The following is a 27,447-nucleotide window of genomic DNA, read 5'->3' as shown; positions in this document are numbered from 1 at the left end:
ACGTTCGTCATGGAACCAAATTGGGGGAAACAAGTTCAGCCAGCCAAAGAGAGAGTGTACTACGCAAAAGTTACTCATGTGGTCAGGGCTGACAAAGAGGCACATCTATGGGTTGGCATTTAGTCACTGACATTTCAAGGTGCCATTTTGTTGTACCAGTTGTCTAGCCTCACAGGAGTAAGAACATTTTTTTTGTGGTACTTTTAAAAGGGATTTCACATATATATATATATATATATATATATATATATATATATATATATATATATATATATATATAGTGCACAATCCACAGTGTACTGTTGCTGTGTTGATCATAACAAATATTGTGAGCACAGATGTCTTAACTATTTAGGTGGGCAATTTGCTTGGCTGAATCCTTTGAAGCATTGTAATTCCCAAGTCAAAATAAATGAAATAAATGAATGCTGGTATTCACGTTTCTATGTATTAGGAGCCTACAGTCATCTGCTGGCTTAATTTATGTCCATCCTGTCACATTCAACATAATTCATTCGCGTTATATTTCCAGAAGATAAATTTACTCCTGAAACATGAGTGAAACTAATCCATCGCCTGCTCTTTTAACACTGCGTGCAAAGGTTAAGTGAGTTTCTTTTCGAGAGAGATAGAGAGAAAGCATTAAAAAGCACACAGTGTGTTTTCTCCCCTGGCAAGGGAAAAGGCAGTTTGTCCAGCGTAGTTTATGTATGTATGTGTTTGGAGTAAATTTGCTTTTCTTAGTTTTACTGAAGAATAGATGTGACAGACTGAGGCCATGCTTTTGAACTGACTTAATTGGGCCATTCATCACAGAATGCTGATGATGCCTGCCTCTCTCTTTCTCTCCTTCTCTCACTTTGCTATTTTTCTGTCTATTATTTTATCATCCTTTCTTTTCCCCAATGTCCTCCTCTTTCACTCTTTCTCTCTTTATTTTTGTCCTGTCTCTCTGTCTTTATACATTGTAGCAATGTAATTATTAGATCATGTGATCCAAATTCGTCCACTCATAAGTAGAGGAAGCCTTAGTCAAAGAGCACATTTCTACTATAAATACAAGGAGATAGAAGACACTCTCACTTTGTTCTACAACCTTGTTGATGTGCCTTGCTGTTTGTTGTCTGTTAGCTGTTTGGACCTGTTTTGCAATTTCATATTTATTTCTCTCTTTTTCACGTTTTCAGCACCAGTGCAACAAAATGAAGTGAAATAATTTGTGTTTAGTCCTGCAATGACTGTTCAATGAAAATCCAATTTTGTTATCACTGCATTTCTTAAAGGAATAGTTCACCCAAAAATGAAATTTCTCTCATCATTTACTTACTTCATGCCATCCCGGATGTGTATGACTTTCTTTGTTCTGCAGAGCACAAATTAAGAATATCTCAGCTCTGTAGGTCCATACAATGCAAGTGAATGGGTGCCAAGATTTTGAAGCTCCAAAATCCACATAAAGGCAACATAAAGTACTCCAGATGACTCGTATGGTTAAATCCATGTCTTCAGAAGCAATATGATAGGAGTGAGTGAGAAACAGATCAATATTTAAGTCATTTTTTACTATAAATTCTCCTCAATGCTCAGTCAATCTCCACCGTCACTTTCACATCCATAAAAAAATCACCCACACCTATGATGTTGTGTCTGAACACATGGATTTAACCATTGGAGTAACATGGATTACAAGATGCTCCCTTTTTGTGAATTTTGGAGCTTCAAAATTTTGGCACCAATGCATTGTGAACTACAGAGCTGAGATATTCTTCTAAAAATCTTATTTTTTGTTCTGTAGAGGAAATAAAGTCATACATATCTGGGATGAGATATGAGAGAATTTTCATTTTAGGGAGAACTATCCATTTAGGTGCAATCTGGCATGAAAGCATATATCTGAATGGATATTTATTATTATTCTTTACATGCTGTTATAATATGCAACAGAGTGACATATTAGCATATACAGAACTTATTTCTTTACATGGCTGTTTATAATGCTTTTCCCATGGACCTGCTTAGGTAAAATACAAACTCTGTGTAATAAAGTTCACAATATGGGCAAGGAGGAAGCTGGGACCGGCTTGACAAGCACGTAAGACAATTTATTGTGACACTTTTCAGTGGACATTAAACACTACAACACAGCTGCTTTTCAGCAGCTCCAACACATATTGCTTTTCAGCATTAAACTAATGACACTGACACACAGACAGACAGCTTTATGTGTCTCTATCCCCCATCTGCTGCTTTCTCCTCTCCTCAAATACTCCCGCCGCCCTCGCTGGAATGCAAGACCGGTGTGGAACACAGGTGGAGCTCATTCACCACTTACCTTACCGGCCTCGCTCTGCCCAGACAACGCTCTTCCCCACCCTGCTTGCCACAATCTTCAAATATTTTTTTATTTTTTTGCACAATATACCAACTAAAGATATACTACGTAACCTTCAATCAGTAAATGTGAGCTCAGGTCAACATCTCTAAAGCTAATTAGGAAAGGCACTTATAGACCTAAAGTTTCATGTCCTGACACCCAAAGTGTAAATGTAATGGTGTTTATTTTAAGGCTTTAAAGTATACATTTTTTAAAGATTTTGGTTTGATAAGGTTTGGGGTGCATTGTTTGAAATGTTCACAAAGCATCTAATCCATACACTTTGAGTCATTTTAACTTTCAAAACTCAGTCTTTCTAGATCTTAAAAAGGTTCTGGGGCCCTTAATTAGTGGTTATTTCCAAGGAAATAGACATTTAGGATAAAGCTCTTAATCAGATTTAGTGGACAGGGAGGCCTGTTGTGGCACAGGTGCTGTATAACCCTGGATGTGTTCCTGGCACAGAGTTATTCGCAGAGCAGGTGTTGACTTGATATATACACAACAGCTAACCTTCTCCAGAGTGGTTGTGAGCTACACAGCTGCCTGGTAATACTGTATACCAGTGTTAAAATGAGTCAGCACTGCTGTTTTTTGTTCTTTATTTGTATAGCTATGTGTTGTGTAAGCCTATATTATAAAGGGGAAATTGTGAGTACCCATAGTTTGTGAAAACGAACAAACTTGTTGACAGAAAATCACAATGTAATAAGTACTTTGCTCAATAGACTTCCATTGTAAGCATTTAAATGTCAACCTCTTTTGTTTGTTTGTTTGTTTTTTATTTATTCATTTATTTTTTTACAAACTGTGGGATGAGTGAAAGTATTTTCTGTGGTTCTCAACAGCATACCACAGATCGTTTTGACACGATACCAAAATTTCAGTAGTCTATACCAATACCAGGTAAATTCCATTATTTTTATTATTATTACTACCAAATCTCAATACCACAACACACACTTGTATGCTACTGAACACACTCGTTAACTTATAAAGTTACATATAAATCAAAATATTAAATTGAATTAAAACAGTTGCACGTAGCCTTCAGATATTTCTTAATTAATTAAATATTGCTTCACATTTTCAATAATTATTGAAGACAAGTAAACAGTCATTAATGAACTGACTGTAAACAAGGAAACAAATTACAAACAAAAGAACAAAGATGAAAATGAATTAAACCACATATTTTTCAGGTATCTGACAGTACTATTAAGTTGTCAATACATAATCAGAAATGAATGGCCTGCAAAAATAATCAAATGTAAAATAAAACTACTTAAATGATTGGACTAGTCTGAGCTATATGCCTGTTAGATGTAACACATGTTTACTGACTCTGTGCTCAAGGGTCAGAACTTCCATACCTGTCAACACTCCCGTTTTTCCCGGGTTTCTCCCGTTTTTTAGCCCTATCTCCCGGACCCCTCCCGGTTTGTTATTTCTCCCGGGAAACTCCCGTAATTTGCATGGCCCAAACTCCTTTATGAATAATCGCCGATTATTATTATTAATCGGACCAATATGTTTGTCTAATGTTGATCAGTTGCCAGATTGTATTAAATGCATTATATTCACACAATCCACACACCATTTACAATTTCAACCCATTTGTCACCTCAGCCTGGCAACCTAGTATAACCCAGTTGAGCAGTCGCGGAAAGTATAACCCAAAAGCGAGCCGATTGACATGATGGCAAGTGAAGGTGGTGTCCCCGCAAAGAAACTGAAGTACAATTGTAAATTTCAACAATGTTGGACGCAACAATGTACGTGCATCTTACCCAGTCATATAGACAACCTCCACGCTTTTTGTAAGGTATGTCGCATTGATTTTAATGTCGGCCACGGCGGGAAAAATGACATTAGCCAGCACATTAAAACACAGCGGCACCATCGCGCAGAAGAGGCAAGTAAGGGCACACAGGCGATCTCATCCTTCATCACGAAAGGACAGACAGAGAGTTACAGAAAATCGCATGAGCATGAATAACAGCACTCTTTGCTCTCTCCTATCCTGCAAAATAAACCACACCGGTTTGGTTTCAAAATACACTCCGTCCAAGAGGGCACTGAGAGCAGCAAAATCTGCCACATACAATTACATCACTTCAAAAGTGAGCACATATTCATGTTTACAAAACATACTGTACTCATGTTTACAAAAGAGAGACAGTTATTGATGCTCAAGGAATGAACTGTAAATAAATGTGTTAAATTAGTTTGTACCACAGTGTTATGTGTTTGTACCAGTGTTAAAAACTGTGATGTTTTGTTGTAATAAAATGACAAATAAAAAATTAAGAAATATTAATAAATTATGTTTTCATTTATGGGTATTGCAATGTAAATAATACACTTAACACGTGCAGTACACTTAACAGCATGAGCCTACCTCTTGCAGCATGAAGAGGTAGGCTCATAACAACCCCCCAAAAAAAATCTCCCGGATTTTGAAAACCAAATGTTGACAGGTATGGTCAGAACATTCCATTCATTTTGTAACATTACATTTCAAAACTTAGCTTTGTGTTTGAAATGAAAAGTAACACCTTGAACAGCCTTTGACCTCAACCTTAAGTAGAGTGTGTCCTGACATTACTGAAACTGTGTTGCATTGAAGTTGATGGACAAGAGTAACACACTCCTACTTCAATGAAAGCCTGAACTGTATCTGTTACTGAACACCAGGTTAAACGACCTCAGACTTTTCATCCTGGTTTGAAAGTGTCACCTGAGAGAGATGGAAGGGTTCGCTCAGGCATCAGATCACATGATCTGTTGTTCAGGCTGTGGGGAATACAGGTGGTTTCCCCAAGGGGCTGGAACAGGATACTCCCTGCCTGGGCTGAATAGCACAAACATCTCTGCACAGTATCACTGTCTACAAAAGGGGTCCACATAAGAGCAGATTATTTATGTCAAGTGTACAGACACGTGGTATGCTTTTGTCGTAAGCTGTACAGTATGTGGTTTCATGTCATGTTTTAGTCATATCAGTGTTTCCTGCATCTAGTCTACAGCCCCATGGCAAAAAAAGTATAGTTTTGCTGAGTTGTGAGTGTGTAAGGTTGAATAATGTACTGTTTGTCTTCAACTTTAAACTTTGATATGCTGAATCAGGGCGATTACAAAAAATATATAATTATAATAGAAATGCAACAAATGTCATTGCATGGTAGTTAGAGGTAATTACTCTGCTACGAAAACTGTAGGAAACATTGAGTCACATTCCATACTGAAGTACCAAAATTTGTTTATGTGTAATGGTTGAAGCAGTAAATGGCTCCATTTCTGCAAATTGTATTTGCCTACACTTGAAGTGTGCATTGTAAAAGCTATTCCTCCCTGATCTGACCCTTAAAAACACTTCTGTCAGTCTACCCAATGCAGTCAGGTTGATTCAGACATTTTTGACTTGAATAAAACCAGTTTACTGAAATGTTAAAAGATGAAGCATATTTTTTTATGTTACCCAATAAAGCCTTTTTTACGGTATGTGTCTATGTGGCTACACCATGGCTTTATTGTTTTCATTGCTGATAATGGAGTTTCAGGTTTCATCCTTTAGCAAAAAGAGTATCCCTGAGCAATGGAGTGAATATGCCCCCCCTTCTTTCCTGCCCGTCTCCTCAGCCTCATCTGTAAGGATAGAGAGATCAGAAGGAAGAGAGGAGTTGATTAGCAGTGAGGGTGATAGCACATTTGGTATGCATGAAAACAGCTAGACTAACCTTTGTATCAATCAGCTTTCATCACTGACCAGGCTTTTTTGAGGGAACACAAACCAGGCGGTAAGAGAGTGAGACATTCTCTCTCTCTCCTCTCTCTCTCTCTCTCTCTCTCTCTGGCTTGTTGCTGCAGCAACTAAACCTTTGCTTTTATCATGTTTAGATTGGCTTAGTTAAAAAACTCTCATTTACTTTGAGTGCACCCAGACAGGTCATTTAGCAGTATGTGCTGAAATAGTGTCCTATCAATAAATAATGAGTATCTGGTACTGCTGGAGAAAGAGATGGAGAAGTTTTGGCTGCTTAAATGGCCTGGCATCCTTTCCCTCTCCCGATTAATACATATGGCCTCTCCGGTCTCCATTGTATTTAAACATGAATTCTGACACAGCCCAATAGATACATCTTTCTGGGGGTTTTCTGCGCTGCCAACTCTCTAAGGGACGCCGACTTCCAGGCTCGTATTGATGTGGAACAGACAGTGAAAGTTATCTGGTTTTTCAGTGCACTGAGGGAGAGATGGAGAGAGAGGAAGAATGAAGGAGAGAGGCATTTAGCGTTTTACCTCAAAGGCACTCGAAATTCTCAGTCACTACTCCGGTCTTTGAGGTAGTAGGCACAAATAGTCCTGTGAAATGGGGCAAGTGAGCCGCCACAAGAGTGATTGGGGAGGCTCAATTTGGCATTCTGACTGGTGGGCGGGTCTTCCTGTGATGAAACACTGCATAAATAATGCCGAAGGGGGGCGCTGGGTCCTCTGTTGCTATGGAGACCTTTGTGGCTGACTGAGCCTCTTGTGTGTGTGTGTGTGTGTGTGTGTGTGTGAGGTGATTGGAATCTGCGGCTGGCAGACCGGGCGCACCTTTAATGAGTTGAGGAATTTCTCTAATGGGAAGAGCTAAGTGGATGGATGGTCAACAGGCTGGGGTTACAATGATCTTTGCGTTTGGTCCCTCTGGCATGTTTACTTGAGCAGGTAATGCTCTTTTTCTCACTCCGTGCTAAGAATGGAGAGAGGATGGAAATTTTGCTGATTTTAAGGTGAGTTTGAAGTTTCTGAACTTTAATTGTTCTGACTTTGTGCTGGTGTTTGTGTGTTATTCTGTAAATTTGTACAATAAGATATTTTGCAGGTGTTACCCCAAGCAGTTTTTTCCCCTTAGGGAGAGCTATAGATTTTGTCTGCTTAGAATATTTGGGGGCATCTGACAAGAGCGCTCTAAATGGAGAATAATAATAGCAAAGCTAATTAGATTATGTTTCTATTGCTCAAAATGGGAGCAACAATGCCAAGGTCATGAGGTTGATTCCCAGGGAATGCAAGGACTGATAAATGTTAGCACAGTAAGTAATTCAATGTAAATAAATGTAGTTTTAATAAAAGTTCTGTCTTTTACTTGCCCTCATATTGTTCTAAACATGCATGACTTTATCTCTTCCATGGAACACAAAAAGAGATATTAGGCAGAATGACAGCCTTAGTTATTTTCATTTTTATGTGGAAAAAGATGCAATGAGAGTGTCAGTCCCTAAAATTCTCCTGAATGTTTTTCCTTTTGTGTTCCACTGAAGAAAGAAAGTAAAACGGGAATCATTAGAGTGAGTAAATTATTATTTGTGGGTGAAGTGAGCAAAAACTACAAAGTAAACTACAAGGGTGAGAGAAAAAGCAAAAGGGAGGGTGAGACACAGAGAAAAGAGTTTAATTTGCAGCGAGTTTTTGGCTTAGCGGTGCGTTTAGTGGCAGACAGCTGGTCGGTTGTGATTGAATGTGGGTGAGGAGAGGTGCTTTTGGATTGAAAAGGGATTAAGAGTTGTTTTGGTGTCTGCTATATAGCAATATATGGTGTATGCCCAATAGAGGTTGACAGGACATAAAATCATCAAATTCAGTCCACAAATGGCTTTCGCAGGAGGATCAATAAACCCTACAATTCTACTCCCCCTGTATACACTATGCATGTGGTTACGGATCAGACTCCCATTGATCCGCCCGCCTAGCTGTAATTAAAACAGGTAAGAGTGGCGAGAACTCTTGCAGCGGGGGCATCTGATTGGTTTCTAAGATTCTATTTTGTCCTTTTCTCCTTGTGTTTAGAGTGGAATATTTTTTAGCACTGATGGAAACCATAGGGATAAAACACTTTGGGATCTTACACAGCTTTTTAACTATAAAGTTCTGCCAACACTATAAAATGCCAATTGCAAACTACAGCCTATACCAGCCAGACAGAAATAGATGCCACACTTACTGCCACTGCATTACTCCAGTCATTTAAGGTGGACTTAAAAGACTATAAATTAACATAAGAAGGTGTTGCAAAGTGATGCCTAGTTCTTAAGCCAGTAGAAACCAGACTCTGAAGGATACTTCATTGACCACTTGCTTGCATCTCTTCAGTCAATATAGGATGGACTTCAAAGACTATAAACTAATTATTACCCTTGCAATTTTATGATTATCCTTTCTATTTAAACATTGCCTGACCCACAAATTGAACACATGACTATAGAGCGCAACAGTGTCCGTCCTCTTTTTCATCTGCCTTGGTTCCAAAAGTATTTTTCCCTTTCATTTTTTCCATAGGGATTTTTTAAATTCTTAATAAAAACAGTTCTAGCCATGAACCAAACCAACCAGCTCTGAGGTGAATCACAAGATTACAAATTTGATTTGAAGCAAAAAACTTATTTGAAATTCTGACAAAAAAGACAAAGGTACAACACTTTGTACTTAACATCCTTAATGAGGGAGTTAATAACAATCCAATAAACATTGCAAATGGAGTACTCAAATTAAAAAATATGAAAACATATAAAACTATCGATTTAAAGTTTTTGATTATCAGTATAGAATGAATATATTTAAATGATATTACAGATTATTCCTATATACAAATACTGTATTTATATAGTAGTGTCATTCCCAGTGCGTCATGGGCATGATTGGTCACTGCAGAGCTCTTTTGTCGCACTTTGTTCGGCGCTATTCTCTGATTAGTTGATTGTTTCTCTTCAGGATTATGGGTAGTGTAGTTCTTGACCAGGAATTCTACTATTAAACATTTTTCAAAATGAAGATCAAGTGTCATGGACTAATGGCTTTAGCAGAAATGTATAGCGGTATATTCTCTGGGCGTGTAGAGTGGTTCGAGTAGGAAGGACAATGGTTTCACAGTCCACTTAAGTCAACTTTTAATACAACTGCTTTTCAGCTTCACAACAAAGAATTGGCTTTTCAGAGCACACACAGCGTCTCTGGTCTCAATCTCTGCTGGTCTGTAGCTCCAGCGGCCTTTTAAAGCCCATCTCCATTGTCACTGAAACGAGACACGTGTGTTTAATGTTACCAATCACCAGGTGATGGCCCTTACCGCTTCCTCTCTCCCCAGTGACAGATAAACAACCACGTCCTGCCCCACACAGCGATTAACAACCTCTGAGCTAACAGTAGGTCTGTCGTTAAAGGTTTATATGTTATCTTTAATAATCAATTCCCCTTTGTAAAAAAAAAAGGGGGGGGGGGGGTGTAACAGCCTTGTACTTTTTGAACGAGGCTGTTACACTCTATTATACTTTCTATGCAGCTAGATAATATTTGAAATATGTATACCGGTATATTAATTTAACTGCCAGCGGAGGATGGGCTTCCCCAGCTGAGTCTGGTTCCTCAGAAGGATTTTCTCCCTCCATTACCTAAGCATTAATGTTTAGCATTACAAAACCTTACTACTACAGTATTTGTTTAGTTAAAAGCACTATACAAATGCAATTTACTTAACTTTTCAGACTTTTCATAAAAAAGACACTGTCTGAGAGTGTGTTTGAAGAATCAAATATTCTTTTGAAGGCTTCTTTGGAGAGTGCCATTGGAGGAGAGGCTGCTGTCTGGTGCAGTGCCCAGCCTGGCATGGCTGGTTTAAGGCTGCAGGCTCTCATAGCTGGGTAGCCTGGAGGGGGCAATTCTGGGCTGGCGTTCTAAGTGATTATATGTGTCGTCCGATTGTGGAACGAGCCTTTATTGGTGCTGATGGTGCACTTTCTGTCCCATCTGGTGCGTAAGCAGTGATTATCACCTCTCTGGGCTGGCCAGAGTTCTGCTTGCTTGATTTATTGCTGGCGAGCGCACTGACAAATTCTAAAGTTCTAGAGGTGTATTTAATCAAAATAACACTTCAGGTGTTTTTCGTCTCAGTATAATTACAGAGCAGGACAGAGCATTCCCTCTTTAGGAATATTATTCGACTTTTTAAATAACTTTGGGACATATAATGACATTGAATATAATTAGTGGGGCTTGCTACGGCAAGGGATCAGATTTTTTGAGACTTGGGGTTGGGCTGTTTAGATGTGGGCCAGAAAGAATCCACCTTAGCAACCTTAGTAACATGTTGAAAATACTCAGAATACCTTGGCAACCACAAACAGCACTCTGATAATCATGAGTAGGACTTACATACAGTACTGTATATAACTACATTGAATAATTAAACCTCAGGAAATTGTATTGACTTTGTAAACTGACCATCTTTTCTCTCTCTATTTCTAAGGAGCTTCAATTTGAAAGATTAACACGAGAGCTGGAGGCGGAGCGTCAGATTGTTGCTACTCAGTTGGAACGATGCAAACTGGGATCTGAGACAGGTGGCAGCATGAGCAGTATCAGGTAATGCTAATGTACTGAGTGGGTGTGTATAGTGGCTAGCTAATGCTTCAAGATGTCTCTCTAATGAGACTTTACTTTCTGGTTTATTTATGGAAATGCTGACAACATTCTTGACTTCTTTGGAAGGGTAAGAGTTCTACAATGTATTTGAGCTCATATCGTGATTATATTTACATACCTCAACGCTTATGTGTGTGAAAGAATCACATGTGCGAGCAGGTTGACATGTGGGTGGATTTGCATGTATCAGAGCTCAGTCTGTGTATATGCTTATTAATACATTTTTGCATACGTGTGTACATGTGGTTCAGTCACATGGAGGCACCTGGGCAAGACTAGTTTCCACATGAGAAGAGTAGGTTTCTTCCCAGAGCCACACAGACATTTACTGCATGAGGGAGCCACACCTGAGCTACTAAAACACTATTACACACACACACACACACACACACACACACACACATGCACGTGCACACACACACACTCACTTACCAAGTTACAGTAAACTAACACACACAAACAGACAAAAAGTTTCAAATGTTGGATTTATTAAATGGATAGTTCCCCCAAAAATGCAAATTTTAACAACCGGATGTTGTTCCAAAACCTGTATGACTTTTTTTTTTCTGTGATACATAAATGGAGATATTAGGGAGAATGTTAGCTTCATTCACCACTCACTTCAGTTGCATCTATTTTACCTACATTGAAAGTGAATTGTGACCAAGGCTGTTAGTCTCATTTTGACTCTCAAACATCTCAGTTTTGTTCAGTGGAATAAAGAAAGTCACACAGATTTGTAAGAAAGCAAGGATGTGTAAATGATGACAGAATTTTCATTTTTGTGTAAACTGTAATTTAAAAAGTTTAGTGCTGTAGGACTGTGTATGCTCATGCAAAACTGAAGCTGTCCTTCATTTTACCACACATCTTTACTCCCTATTCACACATATTTCTTATATGAAGGGAATTAGTCTATCTGCAGTCCAATGAAAGCAATAGGGGACGATAGAATTGAAGTTTAGTTGCTTAGAGCCTCAAGGTTGCCATTGAGAGCTTGTGCGGGAAGGAAGCCATAATGTTTCTCTGCTACATAATATTGATTTAGCCTTTTAATTTGTTAGAAGTAAACCATTCCTCAAAAGGAGGCTGTATCAGAATGTCATTCGGCTGATGATTCCAGTGGCCCTCTGTAAAAAGAGCTTATTCACTGCTGTTTTCTCAAGGTGTTGTTCTGTTTGTGGTTTAGGTCATGATTAACTGAAGTCCACAACAAACTCAATACTCTATAAAAGCAGAAGTGTGTAATTTCTGCACCATAAGCATCACCAAACAGAATTGCAAAAAATTTATAAATAAATTACTAATTTCAGACAGATTCCAGGACCCCCACCCCATTCATTGGTTGTACAAACAGATAGACGAGCCCCAAAATCACAGTATTGATCAAGCCAATCTTTATTTGTCAGCTTGGACAGGTCGCTCAAACAAACAGAGTAATGTTTTGATCGCGCCACAGTCTTAAACTATAAGGTGAAATCAATGTAGAAATGGTTTATTTATATTTGACTCTGCATATCAAGCTGGTATACTTGAGGATTTTACCACTGAACATTAAGCTTTGTTTTAAATAACAGTTTTAATGGTGACACTTGTATCTGGAGTCTGTGTGTATAATGTATTATTAAGGTCATGATAAAGGCATTATCATTCTTCATTTAACTTTACAATCAGTTTTATCTTCTTAGATACTTACAACTACATGACCTAAAAATGACTTATTTATAGTTATACCCATAAAGAGGATAGTGCATTAAAATATAATAATTTTATGTGTTATATAGTGTTATGCTCTTTAATGTGTAGCCGTAATTAGGTAACTCTTGTAATGTATTATAACTGTGGTAAAAATGTATATATATATATATATATATATATATATATATATATATATATATATATATAAAACTAACTGTTGTATACAACAGTTAGTTCCGATCCTCGAATCCGATTGGACGAGAGACGTTCCATGAGCACTGATGGTCTGACACCATCAGCACTCTGACGCTTCACAGTGCGTGTATCACTCCGCTTGTGTTCATCATCCTAAACTAATGTATAAGAGCAGTGCATATGTATTAAAGAGTTAGTGTAGGATATGTGTCTCTTTTTACATCAATTTTTTTTTTTTTACATTACATATGTTAGCCAGCAGGTGGTGGCAAAAGATAATTTTTGTGTGTAATATGAGCCAGTTGGTGACATGAATTGAAAATAGGGAAGGAAATAGCTTTAAGCGGCTTTAAACTAAAAACTTCAGCATTAAGGCTCATCACAGCTGAGAGACACAACAGACTGATTGATTGAGAACTCAAGGTGCTTACCTCTTACCGGAGTTCCCACATTGGATACATACTGTTTAAAATGGCCGAGGACATTGCGGTTTCTATAGGGAATGACTCTTGCACACCAGCTACCGCAAAATAGAGAGGAATTCCCCTGCTTGGATGGCTATTTTACCACTGAGAAAGCTGATCTTCTGAAAGCTGACAGCATCTCTGCTTGGGTGTGGTAAGCTGCTCCATCTCACTCACTCTCTCTCTCTCTCTCTCTCTCTCTCTCTCTCTCTCTGACGCACACACACACACATCCTTGTTTATCCAATAACTTGTTCAAAACAGCACAAGCTCTGATACTATTTCTGAAGTAGAAATTAAAACTACTAACGAAGGCTTGGATGCATCAGTTGTTTTGAACCAGAAATGGTAGATTCTGATCGGTCACGTAAGAAAGTAGTTCCATGCACATATGCGTTTTTATGACCGTACTCAATTATATATTTTTTTTTATTGACTTGTTCATTGAACTGTTGTATATAAGCAATATCACACTCGTAATCATGCTATATGGCCCTAAATCAGCACTCCTGTATTTACCTGTGGCCAAATCACTGCTGTGCTGATGTAGGACCATATCGAACTCTTGCTCGTGTGATATTGCTTAAATATATGGAAAGTTACAAAGATTATTACACAGCTCTCTGGAAAACTTTATTTTGATTGGTCAATCACTGCATTCTGTGGTCAAATATTTTTGTTTGTTGAATGCTATTAAATTATGGTATTTTAGTCAGTAGCCATGAAAAGTGGGATAATGTACTTTCAGTTGTTTATCATGCCAAAACAAAACCCTTCAGGGTGATACTGTACCAGACCCCTCTGCTTCGTTTTACATTGTGGTGATGATGGCCAGCTGAATGTTCATTATCCTACACTAAATAAACTATGGCAGACGGCACAGTGTGTTGAAAATCCATCATTCAATTTGTAATGCTAAAATATACAGGCTTAATATTAAGTGTCTTTTGTCATTTTGTTGTGTATGTTCCTTCCACCTGTTGCTCAGTTTACATACTGTTACTTGAGAGATTGAGCCAGTGTCGGGTGGAAATGACTTGATCAGCCTTACGCTTTGGAAGCCTGAACAGACTGGAGATGCTTTTACAGTAGACTGGCCTTGATTGCCAAATGGGTCTCCTAGGAATACTGGTCGAGTTGATATATACCGTAGATCCTCTCAGCTCACTGGGCTTCACTGTAAAGGGAGATGCCTACTCACATCGACGTTCCCACTGATCACGATTAATTAACAATTCAATAATTGTTGTTAATAATTGAATCATACATTTTGTGCAGTATTTGAAGGCAGAACACAGGTGTCTCGAGATTGCTTTTAAAGGCCAGTTGCAACAGCTAAGTGCAATTGCTTGGTGTCAGAGATGCACAAGATATTGAAAAAACAGCAAGATATTGTGCAGCATTCAAATACAGTTAGCACATGTTTACAAAACAATGGTAAAAGTGTGGGTGGACACAAAACTGTGTTCGGTGTGAACAGGCACTTACTCTGCAGCTTCCGCAAACAACCATCCTTGGCCTAAAAAATTAACATTAAATTAAACAAAGAAATTTTATTGTAAACATAAATTAATTAAAATACACTGGTTTAGAAATGTATTAAGAAGAAATTTGTGATACTCATTTCTTAATTATATGAAATGTATTCTAATTACTAAGCTATTTAAGTTCATATGCTATTTAGAGTCCTTCATGTGTGTTTTGCAGCTTTAATTCTCCAGCTATTGGTGAAGAGGAGATAGTAGAGTTATAATGCTGAAAACTATGCTGAAAACTTAGACTTTTAGGGACTTGTCATGTTTAATTGGGAGACTTGATGGGTGTAAACTAATTTAAATGGGTTGCACATATATTTGTGTCTTACATTTTGCCTGTATTTTTCTGTTTTCTACAGAGAGTTGAGTAAACAGTGATTTGATTCATGTGTGTTTATGTGTGTTAATCTGTGTAAACCTGACTGTTGCTCTCTGCTGTCTTCACACTTACGGCTGTAAATCCAGTCACTCTCTGGCACTGCATCAGCCTGGTTCACGGCTGTCTAAAACACGTCCTTCCCAATAATGTGATTACACACATACTCAAAAAACAGATGCACACACACAAACACATACCCAATTTTTTTTTCCCCACTGTGGTGTCAGGTTGGAACAAATGAAAACTTGCGAGACGAGATACTGAGTAAAGAATCCACGATGTAAACAGAAACAAAAGACTTAAATAGGCTTGACATGACTGGAAACGAAGAATATGACTATAACATGCCAAGAGAAACTCACCATAACAATACAGAACATCAAATTACTTTCAATAAATGACAAAGAACAACAATGCTACAAGTCCAATGAGTTCTAATAGTCCTGGAAAGACATTTGTTAGCATTCCCATTCATTCCCATCAGTTGGGTTTGCGCATGAACCCCAGAAGTATGTGACATGAAGGCTGAACATTTTTATTTAAAACATTTTTTTTGTGGCTTATCAGTCGTCAGATAGAAAAAAAGTACAATTTTGTGCATTTAAGAGTCCTCCAAAAATAATCTTGACTTTACAAAGATTTACAATCATATAATGAAATACTTGTGATTCATATGTAAAAAAATTCAGAAGACAAGGTTACTTTCATTCACCGTCAATGGGACGGGCATTCGGTGCCCTCTTATAGTAGTGTAGTTCTGGGATGTACCATTTGGGGCTAATGGGTTGACACTAATTTCTGACCCCCTAAACAATGTTCAGCTAATAGAAAATCTTACTAATAAAAGTGAGAATCAGTGTGCAGTTCGATCCACTACGACTTTATTCGCATTATCTTGAGGGAGCAGCCTTGTCAACATCTAGTAGCTAAATGACCTCCTTGCTTCGGGGAGAGTTGCATTTTTACGGAATTGGAGCAATTTTTATTAAATGCTTCCAGGAGACACAGCAGAATAAGTGTGATATCTCATTTAATGATGGCTGAAATGGCTGCTATGCCCATTGGCCACCAGCCTCGTAATGCCTGATAGTGCCCGTGCTCAAAACTGTTCTGACGGATTGTAAGAACCCACTTTAATGACTAGCTGTGTGATAAACACTTACAAACGTCAAGGACTGTGTTCGAAGAATCCTTTTTTTTATATCATCTCAATGGGTATTTTGGCTTATGCAAAACTCTTGAAAATCCAGCAAACAAACTTTTAAGTGAATTTAGAGAGATATTATGCTTAAGCTTATTAAGTGTCATCATTCCGATTATATTTAGCACAAATTAATAATTCACATAAAAATAGTTGGATGGAAACCCAGCAATTGTGAAGACAACATTAATAAACCAATGACAAGAAAAGGCAGCAGGAAACAAAAGCTTTGTGAACAATGAATTCAATCTAGATAAGAAACCAAGACAGAGCTACAACATACAAGTCATGAGTAATACAGAAAAAAGCATAAAATGACAAACCACAAACAAATTAAAACAAGGAACTGTTACATGTTTTTTTTCTGTTTGATTTGGCAGAATAGTTTTTATCATGGCAAAACCTATTATTGATTTTTTTTTTTTCTTTGTTTTTTTCCAAGGCTCACACATTGAGCTAACATTCAGCTCTTGTCTATCACAGCTCTCTCCTTTCTCTCAAGTTGGATGGTAAAATATTCTGACTGAACAACCTTTTCGGGTATTTATTCTGTCAAGAGACATTGCTTCCGTTTGACAGTCAGTCTCCTGATGCTGAGTGTTTAGAAATAACTCTGAAGAGAGATCAGACTCTCAGTCAACTGTTTCTTTCCATCAGCTGTCCATCTGGGCATTTCAGACAGTGGCTGCGTCTCAAAAACAAGGAAACTGCCTACTTAGATTGCATTTTTGGTCAACTGCATTTTTGAGAGGCATAGGCACATTCATAGAGTGCCAAATTTTTGCCATCATAGCCACATTTAAACTGAGGCAAACAAATAAAAGAAACTAAAGTACAATGTAAGAGAGAAATTGCAACTGAGAGACAATTAATCATGATATCGATATTCTTTTGAATTGGCACTATTGTAAATTTGATTCAGCAGCACTTTTGAGCATCAAAGGCACTTTCGTAGAACACATTATTTTTTGCCATCATAGGTATTTTCCGAGTCCCCTGTGCTGAATGTTTGAGATGAGCCGACTCGAAAAGCACTTATGATGCCAAAACATTTGGTTAGATATGACATCATTCCTTTTCCTGCTGAAATCTTTCAGATGCCAGTTGCACCTGGTCTGATATATACATCATTCAATTTCCTGCTGAAATCCTTCAGAAGCCAGTGTGGAGCAGATTTGAATATCCTTATTCTTAACATTGAGTGTGGCATGTGTGTGCCTTAACACAGCAAGCAGTGGAAAGGCTGTGTGTCTCTCTATCTTCCCAGTTTCATCCATCTTTCACTCTCAGTGCCTGGGGAAAAGGAGGATGTTTAGTGAAAGGTCATCTCTGAATAACATGTCTGACTATGTGTGCTCTATGTGGCCAATTCCCCAAAGGTCTCAGCTCTGAGCACAGAGATAAGTGTATGTCTGTGTGCATTAGCATTTTTCCACCCAAAATCCCTCTCACTCACTACATATTAACATGGACTCGAGGCTTTCAACAAAATATAATCTGTATTTGCTAATCTGTGTATTTTGAAGGGAGAGTACACCCAAAAATGGAAATCTGAGGTCATTTGCTTTTTCAAATCCTGTAATACTTTCTTCCATTAAACACATGATAAGTTGAGAAGAACGGGGTTCTTTTTTCTACACAATGAAAGTGTATGGGACTGAGGCTGTCAGACCCTAATATTCTGCATTACATCTCCTTTTTAGTTCCATGGAGAGTTTGAAAAAACATTATACAGGCCTCTTTCCCCCAAATGTTTTAAAGTATTGAGTGACTAGGATGAACACAGGTACAGCTTAAATTGACAACTGCATTGAAATATTTATTTATTGATTTAGTTTGCAAATTCCAACAGAAAGCTTTTGTATTAAGATGATTAACATTGTACATTTTTTTATTGTGCAACTACACTCAAATTATTTTACTGTAGGTAACAGCCATCTGTTCATTAAAATACATAATTAACCTGTTGTTTGCTTGTGTGTGTGTGTGTGTGTGTGTGTGTGTGTGTGTGTGTGTGTGTGTGTGTGTGTGTGCGCTTGGCTTCATTCAGCACCATTCTAGTTGAACATCTGCTATTCCATTTAGGTGTGCTCTATGTGTGCGGGTGGGCTGCTTGAGGTCTCTTTTCTCTAAACACTTACTGTGGAAACCTATGGAGAGAACATTAAGGCAAAGCTGTTTCACACTACTTCTGCCAGTTCCTTTCTATTTTACGCTGTATTTTTAGAGCCCAAGACTTCCGTTGCTCTTGGGCTGCAGGCAATGTGTTATTATTCAAATTGGATAATGGGTTGCCCGTCAGCTTTCAGCACATTAATGTACCGTGAATTGCATCCATCCAGTGTTTGATTTGTATATGTGTATATTAGTTCCTCTTATATTTTTCGAACTTTGGAACAGAGAGGCCACCACCATGGACACCAAAAATAAGAGTTACATTCTTTTAGCTCAACTGTGATTATGTATCAATGCTAATAATTTGATCAAAGCACAGCAATATATGCCTGTATGCACAGGGGTGTCATATCTGGAAAATACCAATTCAAAGGTTTGTCTTTATAAGCCTCTTAGAGGCTGTGCCCATTAAGGACTGGGATGACTCGCAGAATAATCTGCACTTTTAGAGTGGCATTATGAGAAAAATTACATCATCAAAGCCATTACAATATTACCAAGTGTCAGTACTTCTCAGAAGGCTTGATTTTCAATTATGCTTCAATTATGTTTATATAGAAGACAATGTATATTTATAATAAGGGCTGTTCCATCATGGCTTCGGACAGCGAGGAGTGGTCAGGCTCCCACGCCTACTCCTCGGCCCAGGAATCCAGCAGGACCCGCGCCGGAGTCGAAGGGGAACTAACACGCCTCCTCACACAGGCCGTCGACCGCCTCGGGCTCGAGTGGTCACCGCCCCCTGAGCAGGCTCCCAACAGACTCGACGGCTGCTTTCTTCAGAGCCGTCGCCAGCGCAACACCCGCGGCCGGGCCGCTCCCTTCCTGCCGAACTCCACACTGAGCTTGCAAAGTCGTGGAGCAGCGCTTTCTCGGCCAGGATCCGTTCCCACGTCTCCACCCCTCTCGCTTCGGTGGACGGCGCCACCGAGAAGGGCTACTCCTCCATCCCCCCGGTCGAGGATTCGGTAGCAGCACACCTTTGCCCGCCCTCCGCGAGATGGCCAAAAACCAAAGCTGCAGCCCAAGCTCTAGGGAAGTGCATGGCCTCGCTGACTGTGACCGAGAGACACCTGTGGCTAACGCTAGCCGACATGGGAGAAGCAGAGCGCTCCACGTTCCTCAACGCACCGCTCTCTCCGACCGGTCTCTTCGGCTCCGCGGTGAGTGGCATTGTTGACCGCTTTTCAGAAGTCCAGAAAGCCACCCAAGCCATGAACCTCTTCCTGCCGCGTCGCTAAGCTCCTCTGCAGGCCGCCCACGTGACCAGCCTCCTGCACGAGCCTCTTCACAGCGCCCAGCTCAACAAAGTCAGACTTCTCAGCGTCGACAGGGTGGCTGCCCTCGATCGCGCTCAGACAGCCGCCGAAGACCGCCGCCCCCCCGCGGGCCTCAGCCTAAGGTTGCGCTGAAACCTGAGCAACCGAAGTCCTCCTAGCCTTGTTGAAATTACGACGGCTCAGTCCCGCCGCGGCCGGACCACCGTCAAAGCTTCGCCCCTGTCAGTCCCCCTCTCTCAGGCTACTACAGTGGTGGATTCAGCAGCCAACAAGCCGGTGATACTGCCCGCTTGCCTGCACTCAAACGCCGTTTTCACGGCGACCCAAAGAAATCTTGTAAAAAGCAAACATGCCTTATATGTAGAAAATGTGCCCACAATCCAGTGTTCACCTCTACACACAAGCATTACACTTCCCATGTCCCGATCAGAGCCCACTCACATAAAGCAGACACAGGCCGCTCGAGTGTTAGAGTCAATAAACGCGCTCACGAATACGTGCGCGCGCCCATTCTCTGCCCGCTCTGTCACACGGCCAGCAAACACTTCTCTGTATGTAAGTCCCGTGCCTGTGACTATGCTCGCGCATCACTTAACAGATGTGACTCTTTCCCCATTCACCTCAATCGGGAAATCACTCACAGAACAGCCTGTCCCTGCTGTCTGCGAGCAGTCATGCATAAGCACAGTAAGCGTGCTCACACATTCTGTTCAGCGCGCTGTGTGCAGCAATCAGGGCGATTTGGCCATTCACCCTCTAGCGTTACGCTTCAATGCGTGGGAAGCTATCCCAGGGATATCCAAATGGGTGTTAAGCACAATAAAACAGGGCTATTTGCTACAGTTTGATCGCCGCCCTCCCCGCTTCAGAGCGTGGCTCGAAACTATTGTGAACACGGAAGCAGCCTGCATGCTTCGTTCAGAAATAGCAAACCTTCTGTGCAAAAGGGCCATAGAGAACTCGCTGAGCGAGTCGGGGTTTTACAGCCGTTATTTTCTTGTTCCCAAGAAAGACGGCGGCCTCAGACCAATATTAGATCTCAAGGGTTTGAACAAGGTGCTTACAAAAAGACCGTTCAAAATGCTTACAATCAGGAAACTCCTCGCGCATACGCGCCAGGGGGACTGGTTTATCTCTCTCGATCTGAAAGATGCCTACTTTCAGATTCAGATAAATCCCCGTCACAGGCCATTCTTGAGATTCGCCTGACGGCCAGGTTTATCAATACACCGTCCTTCCGTTCGGCCTGTCTTTAGCACCCGTACTTTCACGAAGTGCATGGATGCGGCGCTCGCACCCCTGCGGAGTCAGGGCTTGCGAATTCTGAACTATTTGGACGATTGGCTGATTATGGCACAGTCACATACGGAGCTGCTGTCTCACAGAACAGTTCTCCTCAGCCATCTGAACAGTTTGGGTCTTGCAGTCAATTGGACCAAGAGCTCACTACAGCCCAGTCAGGCAATTTCCTTCCTTGGAATAGAACTAGACTCCGTGGCAATGACGGCTCGCTTATCTACACAGCGCGCGCGCCGTGTTCAGCGACTAGCCACGTCCTTTCAGATGAACATCCTCACGCCTCTGAAAAAATTTCAGAGAGTGCTAGGTTACATGGCCTCAGCCGCAGCAGTACGTCAGCTGGGTTTACTGCGCATGTGCCCGCTTCAGCATTGGCTAAACACCCGCGCGTCTCGCCGGGCTTGGGCCACAGGCCGCCAGCCGATCAAGGTGACTCAGAGCTGTATTTCAGCTCTGCAGCCCTGGACAGTGGCCGAATGGTATCAGCAGGGAGTGACGATGGGAGTTGTATCTCGCCGAAAAGTCATCTCGACAGACGCGTCCAACACGGGTTGGGGCGCAGTCTTCGAGGGCTCTCCGGTTTTTGGCCTATGGTCAGTTCAGGAAAAGCTCCTTCACATAAATTGTCTGGAAATGAAGCTTGTGCGCTTTCTCCCAGTCATTCAGGGTCACCACGTCCTGGTCCGTTCGGACAACAGATCTGTGGTATCCTACCTAAACCGTCAGGGCGGTGTCAGATCCAGGAACCTCTTCCATCTGACGAAACGCATACTGAGTTGGTCCCAGTGCCACCTGCGCTCGCTGAGGGCGATGCACGTGCCAGGCCACCTGAACGACGGCCCAGACAGACTGTCCAGAGACAATATTCCTCCAGGGGAATGGTCCCTGCACGCTCAAACAGTCCAGAAGTTATGGCGCATATTCGGCAGAGCAGAGATAGACCTCTTTGCGTCAGAAGAGAACTCTCACTGCCCAATATTTTTCTTGAAAAGCGAGGATGCGCTGGCCCAGGACTGGCCCAACCGCCCGCTTTACGCCTTCCCTCCCGTCACGCTATTGCCACAGGTAATGCAGAGGATCAAGGAAACGCATCACTCGGTGCTCCTCATAGCCCCGCGTTGGGGGAATCAGACATTGTTCCCGGAGCTTACGCAGCTGTCACTGACAGCGCCGTGGCCCATCCCAGTGAGAGCAGATCTCTTCTCTCAAGCTCGCGGCACGATCTGGCATCCCCACCCAGAGTGCTGGTCGCTGCACGCGTGGGTGATCAACGACTACCCGTCGCTCTGCCAGAAGGGGTAATAAACACCATCATACACGCTAGAGCCCCTTCCACGACAAGACTCTACGCGTCAAAATGGTCTGTGTTTTCAAAATGGTGCACCGACAGAGACCTGGACCCACGGACATGTGGGGTGTCGTCGCTGCTCGTGTTTTTACAAGAGCTGCTGGATAAGGGCAGATCCCCATCCACGCTCAAAGTGTATGTGGCGGCCGTCGCGGCGTTCGCCGAACCCCTGCACGGCCAGTCACTGGGAAAAAACAAGCTGGTCATCCGCTTCCTCAAGGGAGCTAGAAGGATGAACCCCGCGCCTCCATCGGTTCCTATCTGGGATCTTTCTATAGTTCTCGAAACTATGAAAGCCCCCCCTTTCGAACCGCTTCAATCCGTGGATTTGAAATACCTTTCACTCAAAACCGTTTTTCTAACTGCCCTGTCATCAGTCAAACGTGTGGGAGACCTTCACGCGCTGTCTGTCAGCGCTGCGTGTCTTGAGTTCAGACCAAGTGACTCCAAGGTCATTTTAAAGCCTAGACATGGCTATGTTCCCAAGGTGATCGGTACTCCTTTCAGAGTACAGGTAATTTCCCTATCGGCGCTGCCAGCATCCGATAGCGAACGCGACGCCAATCTCCTTTGCCCAGTCAGAGCACTGAGATTGTATACTGCACGCTCCGCCTCTTTCAGACGCTCTGAGCAGCTTTTCGTTTCATTCGGAGGGCGCACCAAAGGTCTCGCCGCCTCGAAACAGACACTGTCTAGATGGATAGTGGACGCTATTGCTGCCGCATACGCGTCAAAAGACCTGCCATGCCCATTGGGCATTAGGGCTCACTCCACTAGAGGCATGGCCTCATCGTGGGCATGGTCCAGCGGGATTTCCATTCACGACATATGTGTGGCAGCGGGCTGGGCTTCCCCCTCCACCTTTGTCAGATTTTACAATATGGAAGTGCCCGCCCTGCAGGCAAAACTACTAGCGGTTTAATATGCTACAGCTCCCCTGGTGAGCTGCACTGATGGGACTCATTCCACACAGACCGGCACCGCTGCTCTGTCGTTCCCTTCCCACTATGTGCTTATGTATTACACACACACTGGCCCGCACTCTTTCCGGCCAAATATTATTTCCCCACTCACAAGGGCTCCCCCGGGTCCCCTCACCCCCGGGGCTCATACAGTGGATGCTTGGCGCGCACGGCATTGACAATGGGTTCCCGTAGCGTAAGCTAGCTTACGCAATACGAGAGAACCTCTCGTAAGAGAACGAATCGGTTACCTAACGTAACCTCGGTTCTCTCTAGATGAGGGAACGAGTATTGGCGTAGCCGGCCGTGCTTCGCGCCACGGCGACTTTCGCTTCATTCAATGAAAACCAGGGTTCCAGCCTACGAACTACGCTTATATGCACTCTAGCCACGCCCATTTTGGCGGGCTTTGATGCAGTAAGCGCGCGGACGCCTCTCATTGGACGCGAGTTCGCCCAAGTTCATCTATAGGCTGCAGCAGTTGCCGCAGAGCAACCAATGAGCTCGCTAGCTAGCCCGCTCAAGGTCTGCAGTTGCTGCACTGCGTTGACAAATGATACAAAATTAAGGATAATTTTTTGGCTTCAATATCTCAGAAAAGATTAATCTTTCCCGTAGCGTAAGCTAGCTTATGCAATACTCGTTCCCTCATCTAGAGAGAACCCAGGTTACGTTAGGTAACCGATTCGTTTGGAGACTTTTCCTACATTTGCTATCTACACACACACACACACTCACACACACACACACACACACACACACACACACACACACACACACACACACATATATACAAAAGAAATTGAGCTGGATTGTGGTGGTGTGACAAAAATACTCACACTTATCGTGTTCTGAGGCAGATTTGACCCCACATAGAACATATATATATATATATATATATATATATATATATATATATATATATATATATATATATATATATATAAGCAAGAGGTCATGTATGTACAGTCAGCTGGTCATTATCAGAAAATAAGCACATAGAGGATGGTCAGGATGGTCCTGGACATGAAGTGGATTGATTTACCTATTAGAATTAAGTGTTCCAGAGAACCATTAAGTGTTCCAGAGAATTTATGATGTAATGACAGCACATGAGACATACACAAAATTGCTGAACCTGAGATTCCATTACCTGGGCCAAACAAACAAGTGCTGATGAGTAGATAAGACCAACATTAATATGCAAATTACAAGAAATAGCTACAATGGAGGCAGAGGACTAAACTTGAACTCTAAATTAAAGTTTTATTGTGTCTAAAACAGACATTTGCATGTGATGAGCTGAAAGAAAAGGAGGATAATAGCTGGTTGTGTGTATATTGCTTAGAGGAAGTGTAAAGTATTTTGGTAGCCAGTTTAATGAATGACTTTCATTATCTTGCAGTGGCCTTTGATACACATTGATTTTTCTCCTTTCTTTAGGGGTTCAGTGGGCATATTGGCCAGAGAGAGTGAGAGTTTGAGTGTAAATGGCACATGCAAGCAGTCGTTGAACCATGAGGTCAGTTACAGGGGGCACATGTCAGCATTTGTAAAAGCCCACGGTGGTCAGCACTTTCTCTGTGTACAGGGGCCCTGTAGCTAATGAGAAAGACCCAGAGTTTGTGTTATCTAATCTCCTGCTGAATGCCACACACAGTCCCAACAGTCTGCCGGCTAACTGGCCCTGTTAAGCACATTGGGTTGCTTTGAAAGGATTCTTCATTAGGGGAATAAACTGTTGCTCAGTTTGAAAGAGATTTGTTTGATGGTGGTGGCTGGAGTTGACACAGTCAACTGGAAGGAAGTTTATGTCTGTGTGTGTGTGAATATTTGTTGAATGGAAGCAAGCATGGAATCTTTGTTTTTCATTTAAATAAACTGGTAGTTTTAATTCTAAATTTGTTGTATTTTTCTTTCAAAATGTTCAGTTTAAGACATGTTTCCAGACGTTAACTTTGAGTATTTTTGAAATTCCAATTATTTTCAATGATGAATCACATTAGATTCTCATTACTGTTATACAGTATTTTTATGATTTACAGTAAAAAGTACTGTAATACTTTGTCAGCAGAAATGAAAGGGAAAAATAAAATATTAAACATGAATTTTTTACAGTCATAAAATTGCCACGATAATAATGTCACAATACAAAACAATAATAATGCTAAAATAGGTCAAATATTCTCTAAATATACACTCACCAAGCACTTTATTAGGTACACCTGTTAACCTATTTATTCATATGATTATCTATTCAGCCAACCGTGTGGCAGCAGTGCAATGCATAAAATCATGGAGAAACTGGTCTGGAGCTTCAGTTTATGTTCACATCAACCACCAGAAAGGGGAAAAATGTGATCTCAGTGCTTTTGATCGTGGCATGATTGTTGGTGATAGACAGGCTTGATTAAGTATTTCTGTAACTGCTGATCTCCAAGGATTTTCACGTACAACAGTCTCAATAGTTTACTCATGGAACCATTCTAAGAAAAAAACATCCAGTGAGCGGCAGTTCTGTGGACGGAAATACCTTGTTGATGAGAGAGGTCAACAGAGAAGGGCCAGAATGGTTCGAGCTGACAGAAGTGTTACCATAGTGTTCCTTATAAAGTGCTCGGTAAGTGTTTTGAAGGTGACTCATGACCTGTATATGTTCTTGACAGGTTTTTTGAGATTCAACCAACCACTACACTACATCACCCCTAGTTTGACAAGCTTGTTTTATGAATTGCATGAGTATCCTTAAGGCAGAAACGCAAGAACGTGAATGCAGACACTTCTAGCTATACAAGCTTGGTTTTGTGTGTATTCGCATTTCAAAATGTGTAAACATATACGTTGCATTCTCAACGTCCTATAGCAGACATTAGTGTGAACTGTCCACTTTTACACTGAGGTTTCTCTTTCAAGCCAGCTTCTGTCATAACAGAGCAACAGTTTGAAGAGAATATTGGAGAGCAAATAAGTTAAAGCCAATATGTTTATAGCAACTTATATGAATAATAACACATCCAGTTTCATGGCACAGACTTTTGATGTCGCCCACTTGAATTCAGAGGTTTGCTCCCGCAACAGTAACACAAGAATGCACGTTATGTAGGTTCAACCGGACCACATGTTGGCTATGGGTTGGCCAAGCCCTGAATGGTTTTTGCTGTTATGAACAGGTGAATATATTGGATCAGGCAGTGAGGAGTATCTTGTAGGAAGTGAGGTGATGTCCTTCATGGGCTCATTCATTACTGTGGCTTCAAGTTCAGGTCCACAGTGAGCTAAAACCACAGATTTGTCGAGGTCAGCGAATCACTCTGATCAATGAGTGGAGCTTAGCTGCCCACCCTAATTAGGATCCGAACAGTGCTTAATATTCTTGATAAATGACTCATTGAAGGAATGCTGTAGGGACGGGCACTTTAGAAGTCTTGCTGACTATGAAACTTGCTTAAATTAGCATTTGAACTGTTTCACATGCACTATTGTTCCACATGTCACTGTGTGTCAAAGGTTAAATTTGAAAGCTGATTGAAGTTCTTTTTTTAATGTGGAATCTCAGGTTATTAAGAGCCTTTATAATCTCATTGAACGAACCTCATGTAAGACATGTTTGATGAGTTCATTCAGGTCCAATCCTCTGCTTGCTATGCGGAAACCTCTATTAATGCTGGTATTTACCCAGCCAGCTTGAGCTCGTCCCTGTACAGCCTTAGACTTCATCATTAAATCATCCTCCAGTCAGCACACACACACACACACACACACACACATACACACACACACACGCACACACATACTATGGATGCCTATTCAGAAAGGCATGAATAATGACTTCAAATAGAATAATGGATTGATCAGAATAATATAAAAAAATATTTGTTTGACAATAAACATAAAACATTACAAAGAATTTATGAATCTGTGCAGCCAATATTTCTAAAGTGTAAACCTTATGAATGAAAATGCACACGGTTGTGCATGGTCTTAACTCTGTTTGCTATCTCTGTTAATTGTGCATGTCTGGAGCTTATCAGGTGAAACATCATATACACTTTCCACTGGAATGGCCTAATGAAT

General features: G+C 41.1%; 1 protein-coding gene across 2 annotated transcripts in view; it reads left to right on the top strand.

Moving 5' to 3' along the window:
* Positions 1–27,447, top strand: part of LOC127634829 (catenin delta-2-like) — a 422,761-nt gene that overhangs the window by 149,129 nt on the left and 246,185 nt on the right. The window contains exons 1-2 of one of the 2 annotated variants that reach the window (XM_052114525.1): positions 6,976–7,152; positions 10,662–10,777. In XM_052114525.1, coding sequence (XP_051970485.1) covers positions 10,764–10,777 — 14 coding nt within the window. In that variant the 5' untranslated portion in view covers positions 6,976–7,152; positions 10,662–10,763. Of the gene's footprint in view, positions 1–6,975; positions 7,153–10,661; positions 10,778–27,447 lie in introns of those variants that run through there. The other variant, XM_052114524.1, reaches the window with a different exon arrangement.

The sequence above is a fragment of the Xyrauchen texanus genome, chromosome 42 (genome assembly GCF_025860055.1).
Source record: "Xyrauchen texanus isolate HMW12.3.18 chromosome 42, RBS_HiC_50CHRs, whole genome shotgun sequence".
Classification (NCBI taxonomy): Eukaryota; Metazoa; Chordata; class Actinopteri; order Cypriniformes; family Catostomidae; genus Xyrauchen; species Xyrauchen texanus.
The sequence above is the reverse complement of the archived record's forward strand: the minus strand, read 5'-3'. Positions and strand labels throughout refer to the sequence as shown.